Source organism: Salvelinus namaycush, chromosome 8 (assembly GCF_016432855.1).
Source record: "Salvelinus namaycush isolate Seneca chromosome 8, SaNama_1.0, whole genome shotgun sequence".
NCBI classification, from domain to species: Eukaryota; Metazoa; Chordata; class Actinopteri; order Salmoniformes; family Salmonidae; genus Salvelinus; species Salvelinus namaycush.
The window spans coordinates 64,775,560-64,791,335 of record NC_052314.1 but is presented as its reverse complement, the minus strand read 5'-3'; the positions used below and the strand labels follow the sequence as shown (position 1 = coordinate 64,791,335).

At 38.9% G+C, this 15,776-nt stretch overlaps 1 protein-coding gene across 1 annotated transcript in view; it reads left to right on the top strand.

Annotated features, from left to right (window-relative positions):
* The first annotated feature begins 1,049 nt into the window (after positions 1 to 1,049).
* The window catches only part of LOC120053064 (CD209 antigen-like protein E), a 157,652-nt gene continuing 142,925 nt past the window's right edge, over positions 1,050 to 15,776 (top strand). The window contains exons 1-3 of the mRNA XM_039000313.1: positions 1,050 to 1,271; positions 6,416 to 6,514; positions 6,613 to 6,888. Of these exons, the coding sequence (XP_038856241.1) occupies positions 1,130 to 1,271; positions 6,416 to 6,514; positions 6,613 to 6,888 (517 nt within the window). The 5' untranslated portion in view covers positions 1,050 to 1,129. The remainder of the gene's footprint in view (positions 1,272 to 6,415; positions 6,515 to 6,612; positions 6,889 to 15,776) is intronic.

The window sequence follows — 15,776 nt, the reverse complement described above, 5'->3', positions numbered from 1 at the left end:
TCTCTGTCACCAACACTACAGCTGTACCTGTAGTTAGTACTACATCCACCAGGTCTCTGTCACCAACACTACAGCTGTACCTGTAGTTAGTACTACATCCACCCAGGTCTCTGTCACCAACACTACAGCTGTACCTGTAGTTAGTACTACATCCACCCAGGTCTCTGTCACCAACACTACAGCTGTACCTGTAGTTAGTACTACATCCACCAGAGGGACACCTTTGACTCTGTCCCTGTATCTCAGGATCTGTGTGATGCTTTCTCTCCTCCTGTGGAATAGAGTAGAGCTGTAGAGTTGTATAATAGTTTATGTAGGTAGATGTCATGTGGAACAGTGGAATCAGTGCAGAGAGAGTTGTGTCATTAGATGTAACCAGTATGTATATGTTGTGTTGTACTAAAAGACAGGGTGGAAATATGAATGTTTTGTCATAAAACCTGTGAAGGGTTTTTATTCTTCTTTCTATTCTATTACATCTGTCAAACTGAAACTATGGAGATGTTGTCAGAACTTCTGCTTTTCATTCTGAGTAAATCTTCACAGTCAGCAGAGATAGAACAAAGACTCCTATGGTCATTGGTGGCCAGTCACAACACGGGGGGAGGTTTCCCCTAGGTACAGATCTAGGATCAGGTTTCCCTCCCCCAATCTTAACCTTAACCATTTGTGGTGGAAATGTAAAACTGATCTAAAATCAGCATCTAGAGGCAACTTCCCCCTACATCACCAGTCACAGAGTGAGATCCATAATGTGTTCTCCATTTGAAGGCTGGGGGTGATGTAAACTCAGTGAGAATATATGTAGTGTATATGTCAATTAACATGATAACAATTTACTTTAGCCGATCCAAAATTGGGACCCTGTGAATTCACACATACATCACATAGCACTATATATAGTCATACAGTGTAGTATATTATCAAACTAAAGCTGGTGGAAGTCACATGGTGGCCAGTGTTTTGTTGATTTCACAATTTATCATCCACTGTGGTTGACTGATAAAGAGTTTCACTACCTAAAGTCACACAGACCCAGGACAGTGCAGGGAGAAGACACAGCTACAGACGTACATTAGAGTTGAGGTTAGAAGTAGAAGTTACTGTATTTGAGCACAAGTGTGTTAAGATGTCAGAGGGAGTCTATGAAATCCCAGATAGATTTGAAGACGATGAGCCTGATGCAATGAAGAACACAGACATTGATGGCCAAGTATATGCCAATGTAAGAGACTTCAAGCCCAGCCCAGGAGATGGAGTTGTTGCTTCAGGTAAGATTGCATGAACACACACACACACACACACACACACACACAAACTACACATTATACATTAAACAGATTTATTTGTCCCAATCCTGGATGATACAGTAAAACACATTACCAAAGATCTTTAATGTGTGATTCAGTACATGTTCAGTGGTGGAAGAGACCCTCTGGAGTTGCTGCAGTGTGTCTGGGGTTGCTGTGTGATCTCCTAATAATCTTTGAAAGTCAGTCTTTATTGTCAAATTACATATAAGCACAATATCAAATGCTCATACTTGATTGATGTTCCCCCATATGGGTCCCAAAGAGGAAGGTAAAGTGAATATTTTCTGTCATTCAACCAGCTGTCACTCAAAATCTCCTCGACCAATTAGGTTCATGAAGAGAGAAGGCTGCAGGTCTTCTAGCGGTTAAGATCGTTAGGCCAGTAACTAAAAGGTTGCTGGTTCAAATTCCCGAGGCGACTACGTGAAAAATCTGTCGATCTGCCATTGAGCAAGGCACTTAACCCTAATTGCTCCTGTAAATCACTCTGGATAAGAGCGTCTGCTAAATTGGGGGGCTGAGTGGCGCAGCGGTCTAAAGCATTGCATCGCAGTGCAAGATCCATCACTACAGACCCGTGTTCAATCCCGGGCTGTAACACAACCGGCCGTGATTGGTAGTCCCATAGGGCGGTGCACAATTGGCCCAGCGTCGTCCGGGTTCGGGGAAGGTTTGGCCGGGGTAGTCCGTCATTGTAAATATGAACTTGTTCCTAACTGACTAACCTAGTTAAATACATTTTTAACTGACTTCCCTAGTTAAAAACATTTTTAACTGACTTACCTAGTTAAAATACATGTTAAACTGACTTACCTAGTTAAAATACATTTTTAACTGACTTACCTAGTTAAATACATTTTTAACTGACTTCCCTAGTTAAAAACATTTTTAACTGACTTACCTAGTTAAAATACATGTTAAACTGACTTACCTAGTTAAATACATTTTTAACTGACTTACCTAGTTAAATACATTTTTAACTGACTTACCTAGTTACATACATTTTTAACTGACTTACCTAGTTAAATACATTTTTAACTGACTTACCTAGTTAAATACATGTTTAACTGACTTACCTAGTTAAATACATGTTTAACTGACTTACCTAGTTACATACATGTTAAACTGACTTCCCTAGTTAAATACATGTTTAACTGACTTACCTAGTTAAATACATGTTAAACTGACTTCCCTAGTTAAATACATGTTAAACTGACTTACCTAGTTAAATACATGTTAAACTGACTTATCTAGTTAAATACATTTTTAACTGACTTACCTAGTTACATACATTTTTAACTAACTTACCTAGTGAAATACATTTTTTAAATGAAAAACATTGATAAAAATGACTAAATGGTAAATGTAAAGGTGTCATCTCATCCTCACTGGTTAAGACTACCCCACCCTCAATATCCACTTGGAGCAGTTTGTAGTGTCAAATCTATTGTCTGGACATTATAATGACCCATGTTTGTAGTCCTGGACCTCCTGAACATGTTGATGTATATTTGGGAGTAAACAGAGGGTCCAAATCAGCAGAAAGGTGAAAGGAAGGGGGAGTTCTGGAAACTCCCTGAATTATCTTGGGGCTGTTACATTTGATATTTAATATATGTTAACAACTAGCCTTTGTTCTCCATTTCCCCTCTATGATCTATATCTTCCTGGTGTGATAGTGTCCTGTCCATCATCAAAAATAGCAAGTCCCATTCCCTGGACAGGAGGACTGTGTTGAGATATACTCTGGACAAGATGACCATGTAGAGACATGGAATGATCTGATGGTCATCTTGTCCATAGTTTGTCTCAACACAGTCCGTCTGCCCAGAGAACTAGCCACCATTATCAGGCTGTCCTGTCCCCCAGTACCTAAACAACACAGAGATCCAGAGAGTCAGACACTGTAATACAAACATCCTCCTCAATTATAGACATAGTCCTATGTTTTTACAGCTTTAAAGACACTGTCAAAGATGAGCATACCATTATCAACACATTTTGTCTCTCGTTCCATTACATTTTCAAATGCAAATAGTACTTGGCTTCTATAATACATCTACAGTTCTCATGGAATGACATCCATGAGTCAAAACATATATTTTTAGGAACATGATTGGAAAGTCTCTCTCAGTGTTTTTCTTGTAGTCTAGTAATTACTATGCTGATCAAATCCTACAGTATGTCCTGTAACTCGCCACTGTGTATTTCCAACCTAGTCTCAAAACATTTTGTATTATTCTGTACGTAAATCAGAGACACTCCATTATAATATATTACCTTTCATATGGTATGTATCAAATTGTGGATGCCCATCATCCATTTTGTATGATATGTTACAAATTACAATGGGTATGATATGTGTATGATATGTTACAAATTTGCAAAAACATACAATAAACATATGAACATCCTAAACATATGAATTCTACTAACATTAGCTAGCTGGTAGAAATTACTATGTTGATCGTTGGATACAGTGACACGGAGGAGAGGAGATCGGAGGAGGGGAGAGAGGGGATAGGAGGAGAGGAGAGACTAATTGAGATAGAGCCTTAGTGTCAGAGAGAGACATAGAGGAGGAAGAAGAAAATTAATAGAATGAAGAAGAGAGAAAAAATAAGACAAATAATAAATTATTCTTCATTAGTTTTATTAGAAAAATGTCATGCGATTTTCCCCAAAAAGTGGGACCAATTATTTTACCTTTATTTAACTAGGCAAGTCAGTTAAGAACAAATTTTTATTTTTGGCTTGTTCAGGGGCAGAACGACAGATTTTGTACCTTGTCGGCTCAGGGATTTGATCTTGCAACCTTTCCGGTTACTAGTCCAATGCTCTATCCACTAGGCTACGCTGCCGCCCCACCTATGCTCATCACTTTAATAATAAGAATAACAAAGCACAGATTAGTAAATGAAGGAACAATATTCTTTAAAACTTCTTATGGCTGCAATCCCGTTAACGGGATCGATATGACAACAGCCAGTGAAAGTGCAGGGCGCCAAATTCAAACAACAGAAATCTCACAATTAAAATTCCTCAAGCATACAAGTATTTCACACCATTTTAAAGATACACTTCTTGTTAATCCCACCACAGTGTCCGATTTCAAAAAGGCTTTACAGCGAAAGCACCACAAACGATTATGTTAGGTCACCGCAAAATCACAGAAAAACACAGCCATTTATCCAGCCAAAGACAGGAGTCACAAAAAGCAGAAATAGAGATAACATGAATCACTAACCTTTGATGATCTTCATCATATGACACTCATAGGACTTCATGTTACACAATACATATATGTTTTGTTCGATAAAGTTCATATTTATATCCAAAAACCTCAGTTTACATTGGCGCCATGTTCAGAAATGCCTCCAAAATATCCGGAAAATTGCAGAGCCACATCAAATAACAGAAATACTCATCATAAACTTTGATGAAAGATACATGTTTTACATAGAATTAAAGATACACTTGTTCTTAATGCAACCGCTGTGTCAGATTTCAAAAAGCTTTACGGCAAAATCACAATATTCAATAATCTGAGAACAGCGTTCAGCCACAAAAGGAAGCCATACAGTTACCCGCCAAATTGTGCAGTCAACAAAACTCATAAATAGCATTATAAATCTTCACTTACCTTTGCTGATCTTCGTTGGAATGCACTCCCAGGACTCCCAATTCCACAAGAAATGTTCGTTTTGTTCGGTAATGTCCATCATTTATGTCCAAATAGCTATTTTTTTTAGCGTGTTTGGTAAACAAATCCAAAGTCAGGAAGCGAGTTCACTAAAAGCAGTCAGTAGAAACATGTCAAACGATGTATTGAATCAAACTTTAGGATGTTTTTAACATAAATTTTCAATAATGTTCCAACCGGAGAATTCCATTGTCTTCAGAAGTGCGATGGAACAGAACTCCCTCTCATGTGAATGGGCATGGTCAGAGCATGGTCAGCTCATGATAGACCTTACTCATTCCCGTCTCCTTCGGCCCCACTTCACAGTAGAGGCATCAGCCAAGGTTCTACAGACTGTTGACAACTAGTGGAAGGCGTAGGAAGTGCAAACTGACCCATATCCCACTGTGTATTCGATAGGCGATGAGTTGAAAACCTACAAACCTCAGATTTCCCACTTCCTGGTCGGATTTTTTTCTCAGGTTTTTGCCTGCCATATGAGTTCTGTTATACTCACAGACATCATTCAAACAGTTTTAGAAACTTCAGAGTGTTTTCTATCCAATACTAACAATAATATGCATATATTAGCAACTGGGACTGAGGAGCAGGCAGTTTACTCTGGGCACCTCTGGGCACCTTTTCATCCAAGCTACTCAATACTGCCCCTGCAACCATAAGAAGTTTTAACAAGCTTAAGGGCTATGTGCCACAAACAAAGTTAACTTCCCACCAAGAAAGGAGGGAAAATGGCTACCTAAGTTTGGATCCCAATCAGAGACCACGATAGACAGCTGTCCCTGATTGAGAACCATACCCGGCCAAAACATAAAAATACAAAATCATAGAAAACAAAAACATAGAATGCCCACCCCAAATCACACCCTGACCAAACCAAATAGAGACATAAAAAGGCTCTCTATGTTCTATGTGACACCATGATCCATTTTGTATGTTACAAATTACAATTTCTATGATGTTACGATTTACATTTTGTATGACATGTTACGAATTACAATTTGTATATGTTACGAATGTCCTAAACATATGCATTCTACTAACATTAGCTAGCTGGCTAACGTTAGCAAGGCTAGGAGATAGCTGTAGCTGGACACTATATTACAAATTACAATTTCTATGATGTTACGATTTACATTTTGTATGACATGTTACGAATTATAATTTGTATATGTTACGAATGTCCTAAACATATGAATTCTACTAACATTAGCTAGCAGGCTAACGTTAGCAAGGCTAGGAGATAGCTGTAGCTGGAAACTATATATTCTGTTAATGTGTGAAGCTGTATCTTTAACAACCACAAGTCACCCTCAACAGGAAGAGAGATGGGGTGAGAAAACATCACTTTAAAAGTGTTATTGTGTCTCATTGATGCTATGTACAGTACATGTGTCCACAGAACCTGATAACTCAGGGAAGAGATCCTCCAGAGATGTTGCAGTGGGTCTGGGGCTTATGTGTGTTCTACTGGCTGGGATCATAGGCCTGTCTGTCTACTGTAAGTCTTAAGTTATAATTCCTACAATTCACCAGCATTCACCTACAATTCACCAGATTATCTATTTTATTGATACACTTTGTTGTTGTTTATAACAGATGATGGGGTCTCTAAGAGCTTCATAGCCTATAAAACCAACTCATCTGCAGAGATAGAACAGCTACAGACCAGCTACAACAACCTGACTAAAGAGAGATACCAGATACAGACCAGTTACAACACCCTGACTAAAGAGAGAGACCAGCTACAGACCAGTTACAACACCCTGACTAAAGAGAGAGACCGGCTACAGACCAGTTACAACACCATGACTAAAGAGAGAGACAAGCTACAGACTGAGAGAGATTTTCTTAACTGGAGGCTTACCAATCTCAGTGAGTAAACCTACAGTAATACATTACCATTAATCCCACACAACTAATCATCATTCTGTGTTCTTTCATTAAGTGTCCAGTGTGATAAATTGAAGGAAATTCATATGTTCATCAATATTTTCAAACCTGTCCTGAAGGCTGGAAGAAGTTTGAATCCAGTTGGTACTTCCTGTCTACTGAGACTAAAACCTGGAAGGAGAGCAGAGAGGCCTGTCTGGAGAGAGGAGCAGACCTGGTGATCATAAACAGCAGAGAGGAACAGGTGAGACGGAGAGGGAATGGGTGTGCAGGGGGTAGATATGATCAAACATATACGTCTGCTAATTTATCTTTCTCAACAACAGACATTTCTCTTCAACCTCAAGAAGAGAGTCTGGATTGGTCTGACTGACTCTGTTAAGGAGGGGACCTGGAAATGGGTGGACGGCACCCCACTGACCACAGGGTGAGAGATGATAACTAATCTGTCAATAAGGCTCCATTCAACCTTTTTCTATGCAGGTTACTGATATTGATGATAGCAGTCAACACAGTTAACTATAAGGTGTCGACATATTATTTAGTATTATGATGTGATGTCTGACTGTTTTTAACCCTGTAGGTACTGGTATTAACCTAGAAATCCTGCTGTTTTTAACACTGTAGGTACTGGTATTAACCATGATATCTGACTGTTTTTAACCCTGTAGGTACTGGTATTAACCATGATATCTGACTGTTGTTAACCCTGTAGGTACTGGTATTAACCATGATATCTGACTGTTTTTAACCCTGTAGGTACTGGTATTAACCATGATATCTGACTGTTGTTAACCCTGTAGGTACTGGTATTAACCATGATATCTGACTGTTTTTAACCCTGTAGGTACTGGTATTAACCATGATATCTGACTGTTTTTAACCCTGTAGGTACTGGTATTAACCATGATATCTAACTGTTGTTAACCCTGTAGGTACTGGTATTAACCTAGAAATCCTGCTGTTTTTAACCCTGTAGGTACTGGTAATAACCATGATATCTGAGTGTTTTAACCCTGTAGGTACTGGTATTAACCATGATATCTGACTGTTGTTAACCCTGTAGGTACTGGTATTAACCATGATATCTGACTGTTTTTAACCCTGTAGGTACTGGTATTAACCATGATATCTGACTGTTTTTAACCCTGTAGGTACTGGTACTAACCATGATATCTGACTGTTGTTAACCCTGTAGGTACTGGTATTAACCATGATATCTGACTGTTGTTAACCCTGTAGGTACTGGTATTAACCATGATATCTGACTGTTTTAACCCTGTCGGTACTGGTATTAACCATGATATCTGACTGTTTTTAACCCTGTAGGTACTGGTATTAACCATGATATCTGACTGTTGTTCACCCTGTAGGTACTGGTATTAACCATGATATCTGACTGTTTTTAACCCTGTAGGTACTGGTATTAACCATGAAATCTGACTGTTTTTAACCCTGTAGGTACTGGTATTAACCATGATATCTGACTGTTGTTAACCCTGTAGGTACTGGTATTAACCATGATATCTGACTGTTTTTAACCCTGTAGGTACTGGTATTAACCATGATATCTGACTGTTTTTAACCCTGTAGGTACTGGTATTAACCATGATATCTGACTGTTTTTAACCCTGTAGGTACTGGTATTAACCATGATATCTGACTGTTTTTAACCCTGTAGGTACAAGTATCAACCATGATATCTGACTGTTATTAACCCTGTAGGTACTGGTATTAACCATGATATCTGACTGTTTTTAACCCTGTAGGTACTGGTATTAACCATGATATCTGACTGTTTTAACCCTGTAGGTACTGGTATTAACCATGATATCTGACTGTTGTTAACCCTGTAGGTACTGGTATTAACCATGATATCTGACTGTTTTAACCCTGTAGGTACTGGTATTAACCATGATATCTGACTGTTTTAACCCTGTATGTACTGGTATTAACCATGATATCTGACTGTTGTTAACCCTGTAGGTACTGGTATTAACCATGATATCTGACTGTTTTTAACCCTGTAGGTACTGGTATTAACCATGATATCTGACTGTTTTTAACCCTGTAGGTACTGGTATTAACCATGATATCTGACTGTTTTTAACCCTGTAGGTACTGGTAATAACCATGATATCTGACTGTTTTTAACCCTGTAGGTACTGGTATTAACCATGATATCTGACTGTTTTTAACCCTGTAGGTACTGGTATTAACCATCACATCTGACTGTTGTTAACCCTGTAGGTACTGGTATTAACCATGATATCTGACTGTTTTTAACCCTGTAGGTACTGGTATTAACCATGATATCTGACTGTTTTTAACCCTGTAGGTACTGGTATTAACCATGATATCTGACTGTTTTTAACCCTGTAGGTACTGGTAATAACCATGATATCTGACTGTTTTTAACCCTGTAGGTACTGGTATTAACCATGATATCTGACTGTTTTTAACCCTGTAGGTACTGGTATTAACCATGATATCTGACTGTTTTTAACCCTGTAGGTTCTGGTATTAACCATGATATCTGTGTCATTAACCCTGTAGGTACTGGTATTAACCATGATATCTGACTGTTTTTAACCCTGTAGGTACTGGTATTAACCATGATATCTGACTGTTGTTAACCCTGTAGGTACTGGTATTAACCATGATATCTGACTGTGTTTAACCCTGTAGGTACTGGTATTAACCATGATATCTGACTGTTTTAACCCTGTAGGTACTGGTATTAACCATGATATCTGACTGTTGTTAACCCTGTAGGTACTGGTATTAACCATGATATCTGACTGTTTTAACCCTGTAGGTACTGGTATTAACCATGATATCTGACTGTTTTTAACCCTGTAGGTACTGGTATTAACCATGATATCTGACTGTTTTTAACCCTGTAGGTACTGGTATTAACCATGATATCTGACTGTTTTAACCCTTTAGGTACTGGTATGCCAAACAGCCTGATAATGCAGGTATTACTGGGGAAGACTGTGCCGAGATACACGAAGATCAGAGTCCTCTAAAGTCATGGAATGACATGTCATGCGACAGCAAACTCAACTGGATTTGTGAGAAAGTGTTTTAAAATCACCATGACAACATTCTGTACCACATACACAGTGCACAGAACTTCCTCCTCTGCCTCTGTCTCTCTGTCTTTGTCTCAAACTCAGGCACACAAGTATATTAATAAAAGTCCTACTTGTTTCCTGACATTGTAGCGTCCTGTTTACCAGAGTCAACATGAAGATAGTACATCAGACTCTGCTATATGGGTCTCAAAAGAGGGAAGTTAAGTTGTTATTTTCAGTGGTTCAACGAGCTTCAGTCAAAAACTGTTGAAGGAAATAGTTTCCTAAATGTTTGTCAACCAATTTAATTATAACAAAAGCAAACACTCTGTCCGTTTATAAGAATTTGTAAGATTCTTATTTACATACAACAGACAGAGACCCGTGTCCAAATTTATCAATAGCATTTATTCTCGAAAGATCTCTGACCGAAAAACCATGTACATTAGGTTATATATCACAAACAGCGTCATAGCTTTCTAAATGTCCCTCCTCTTCTCCGACAAGTCCATTCCAACACACTTACGCACATATCTTACACACAATATCTGGATTATCTCCTGAAGTCTCACCATAGTTTATTACCACTTAGCTGACAGTTCCAGTCCCCCCTAGATACGGAAAACCTAGAGGGGCTTGAGCTGTCTTCCCTTATCTCCACAGAGTTAGCTATAGCTTAGCTTAGTCAGTTCAAACATAGGTTAATGATCCACTTAATTTTCTTTAGACTCACACAGACATCCCTTTCTTCCCCCATACATGCTACATAACCTCTTCCTTATGAACTAACATTATTTATCAACATAGAAAAACAGGGTAGAATTCAATTAGTTCTAGTTCTAGTTAAATGTATACATCGTTTAGTCATTTATTCATGAAATTCATAACAAAAACTCCTCGACCAATCAGGTTCATTTAGAGAGAACAGAGCTGCGTCCGTTTCTGTCGCCATCTCCTCCTCACTGGTTAAGACTACCCACCCTCAATATCCACTTTGAGCAGTTTGTAGTGTCACTATTGTGTCATCTATTGTCTGGACATTATAATGACCCATGTTTGTAGTCATAGACCTCCTGAACATGTTGATGTATATTTGGGAGTAAACAGAGGGTCCAAATCAGAAGAAAGGTGAAAGGAAGGGGGAGTTCTGGAAACTCCCTGAATTATATCGGGGCTGTTACATATGATATGTAATATATGTTAACAACTAGCCTTTGTTGTCCACTTCCCCTCTATGATCTATATATTCCTGGTATGATAGTGTCCTGTCCATCATCACAAATAGCAAGTCCCATTCCCTGGACAGGAGGACTGTGTTGAGATATACTCTGGACAAGATGACCATGTAGAGACATGGAATGATTTATATTGTGCTGCAGAAAATGTTTTAACAATAACCACTGTAACAATCTCTCACACTCACACAACTACGCACACAAGTTTTCAAAATTGTAAACATTTTTGTATTATCATAGCCACAACTACCGTGTCATTTTGTTGATACTTCCATAGAGTTAAGACCTACAGCAGTGACACAGAGAGAGACACACAGATGACTCAGAGACAGAGATATCACTAGAAGCAGAGACTTAACGTATAGAGGACTTGCAGTTGACGTACGACGCCTCCTGGTGGCCATGATGGAAGACCACCACATTAATTCTAGATGCAGAGACTTAATGTATAGTAGACCTACATAGAAAGAAAGACCCAGGCATTGTTAAATATGTCAAAGGTCATCTATGCTGAACCAGATATGAACAAGAAGGTCAAGTTTAACAGAGGTGAGATGGAGGATAGGATTGTTGATATCTACGTCAGTGCAGACACCCTGAGAGACGGTGAGACCAGCACCAAGAGAGAAGAGACAGCAGATACTGCTCCTAATAATGGACCAGGAGACCAGTACTCAGGTAACACACACACACACACACACACACACATACACAAAACATGACAGTATATGGTATGTGTCCACAGAGCCTGATAGATCAGTGAAGAGACCCTTCCTAGTTGCTGCAGTGTGTCTGGGGCTGCTGTGTGTTCTTCTGGCTGGGATCATAGGCCTGTCTGTCTATTGTGAGTTTGCGTCCAAGTTCATTGCTTATCACCCAGTTATAAGAGGTGCAGGTTACTAAGCCTAATTACCTGGTGTTTTACCTAATAACTGTGTTTACACTTTGTAGATAGCAGAGCCATCAACGATTCTGAGGATAAAAGGAACAACTTGTTCCAGAGTTTCTCCCTCTATAAAATCAACGCAACTGAAGAGAGAGACCAGCTACAGACCAGATACAACAACCTGACTAAAGAGAGAGACCAGCTACAGACCAGATACAACAACCTGACTAAAGAGAAAGGCCATATTCAGGCAAAGCTTTTTGTGATAGGTGAGATATAACTGTGATAAATTAGAAGTAAAATCAACAGTAATTATATATCAATGGGTTTATCTCTCTCTCTCTCTCTCTCTCTCTCTCTCTCTCTCTCTCTCTCTCTCTCTCTCTCTCTCTCTCTCTCTCTCTCTCTCTCTCTCTCTCTCTCTCTCTCTCTCTCTCTCTCATATATATATTGATGGTTGGATACAGTACTGAATGGTTAAGTGATGATTCTACCTGGTGGTTAAAGTGTGGGATAAACTCACCAAAAAGTTGTATTACAGAGTTGCCTACACAGCTCTTTCTCAATGAGACCTTACTCGATTCCTCCTCACATACTCTCTCTTCGACTCCTTCTCCAAACACATTGGAGAATACAATCCTAGGGGAGGGACCTTGGACCTTCTCCTCTAATAGGGTTGAGGAGGAGATGAATCTAGGCGAGACTAATTGAGATAGAGCCTTAGTGTCAGAGAGAGACAGAGGAGAAAGAAGAAAATTAAGAGAATGAGGAGGGAGAAAAAATGATTCTTGTGTTTAGATTTAGAAGAGAATATGTAGACATACGGTACTCTGTAAAGTGTTTCTTCCTTATTTTAATTAGAAACATTTCATGTGATTTGCCATAGGCTTGTGCTTAGTAAAAAAAAAGTGGGACCAATTATTAACCTATGATTATCACTTTAATAATAAGAATAACAAAGTCACAGATTAATAAATAAAGGAACAATGTTCTTTAACAAGGTCGACCAGCTTCCTGATTGAATGTGATTGGATACTTTAAACAGTGTGACCTTGACACACACAGAGGGCAGAACAGTACTGAGAGGGAACACACACACAAAAAACTATGCTAATGAAAGGTGAGAATGACTCACAACCTTCACTGTACAATAGACAACGTGTAGGTGACCAATGGCAACACCAAGCACAATGCAACAGTGTTTCTGCCTGCTACACACTCATCATGGTGTCTATCTGCTGTTGTGTCTCTTCCTGGAGGTTGCTGTCTGCTACATATCCACACACTCATCATGGTGTCTATCTGCTGTTGTGTCTCTTCCTGGAGGTTGCTGTCTGCTCAAACCACTGGTTAAGGTGTGAAGTCCTCCCTACACCTGTAACACTGTACGTTCTCAGACACAACAGACTGTTAAACTAAAGCAGCTGGTTAACAGGATATAAAACATAATATACTGTCTGTTGTACTGTGTGTAGATACATAAAGTACCAAAGTATATTTTAAGGGGGCAATTAGAATTAGCCTTTATATGGAGCAGTCTGAGGAGATTTATGCTAATGTCAACAGGAAGAGCCATGGACAGGATACTGTGAACAGGAGCATAAATAAACAACCTCAAGCTGGGGACACTGGTAAGTACACTGTAGTCATAGAGACACACACATGGAAATCTAAACCAATAGTTATTATTCTTCCAATGCCACACAAACAATTGTGCCTATGTTAATGTGATGAGGTTGGCTGATGCCCCATGCTCCAAGGCTTCAAAAGTCAACTGAGTAAAATAAACTGTAACAAACAGATTATTAATATTCAAAAACAGAATACAATGTGTCTTCCAAATGAAGGTACCTTACTTCACAAGGAAAACTTTTGAAATGACGTACTTATGGAAATTAATACATAAAATGCTAAATACTACAGCTCCTAAATTAAAGGTTGATCCTTTAAGACTAGAAGTTAAATGTTCTGAAATGTTCTAGACGCTGTATTTCAGGATGTATAGTAGCTGCAGAAACATACATTTTCATGTTCATGAAGTCCTATGTAACTCGCAATGGTGTATTTCCAACCTGGTCTCAAAGCAATTCGTATTATTCTGTACGTAACCCAAGACACACCATTTAGTATGATATGTTACGTTTCATATGGTGTGTTTCAATTTGTGGATACTTACGAATTTGCAATACTTACAATACATCATGAATTTGCTAAACATATGATTGGTTATGAATTCTACTATTATTAGCTAGCTGGCTAACGTTGGCAAGGCTAGGAGATAACTGTAACTGGCCACTATATTTCCTGTTGCTGCGAGAAGTTGTATCTTTAATTAAAGGAAGCCTTTTTCTTTGTAGAAGTCCTGTTGTACTTGTGGTGACCTTATATCCATGGATGAAAAGTGGCCTGTGTTTTCAGGACAGATACAGTACATAAGACCTACATAGAATGTGAATAATGACATGAAGGGTACATCTCAAGTGGCACCATATTCCCTGTATAGTGCACTACTTTTGACCAGGGTCCATCACTATGTAGGAAATAGGGTTCCATTTGGGACACAGTAGTTTATGGAAGTTATTGCTGGAACACCTATTGTATTGTAATTTCAGTTGATTTCAGCATGTGTTGCTGTTTAGCTCTACCACTAACTTTCTTTATTAACAACTTCCTGTCTGTCTGTCTATCTGTCCGTCAGTGGATGGTGGTTTTTAGCAGACCTGGACCACGTGTTCATTAGGTGCACACCATAGTAACAATGTTTTACAACAGCAAATTAAAAAATATATATCTTATTGGACAGGTACAGTTCAACCTTCCATGTTTCAGTTTGCTGTCTTCCATTTTGTGCCCAATGAATACACCCCAAATACTTTAGCTTTGATTGGTTGAGCCTCGCTTAATTGAACCATTATAATAGTCCCAAATGCTCAAAATATTTGACAGATTTCAAATAGTTTTTAAGCCCAGTTCTGGTTACTCGTTATTTTTTAAAGCATCCAGAATTATTTGTATTAAGATGTATACATCCAATATGTTAATCAGTGATATAGAGAAGTAAGAGATCATATAAGATGGTGTGTGTGTATGCATGTATCTGTGTCTATGTTTGTGATGCTTCACAGAATGCGGGTGGATCTTCCCCCAGAAGACCAGGAAGTTACTCAGGAATCAGATAACAAGGTGGAAAGAAGAAGAAAGTGTCCCAACTATAACCAGCCAGGACATGTTAGTGTATAACCAGCCAGGACATGTTACTGTATAAACCAGCCAGGACATGTTACTGTATAACTAGCCAGGACATGTTACTGTATAACCAGCCAGGACATGTTACTGTATAACCAGCCAGGACATGTTACTCTATAACCAGCCAGGACATGTTACTGTATAACCAGACAGGACATGTTACTGTATAACCAGCCAGGACATGTTACTGTATAACCACACAGGACATGTTACTGTATAACCAGCCACGACATGTTACTGTATAACCAGCCAGGACATGTTACTGTATAACCAGACAGGACATGTTACAGGACATGTTACTGTATAACCAGACAGGACATGTTACCGTATAACCAGCCAGGACATGTTACTGTATAACCAGCCAGGACATGTTACTGTATAACCAGACAGGACATGTTACTGTAAGACCAGCCAGGACATGTT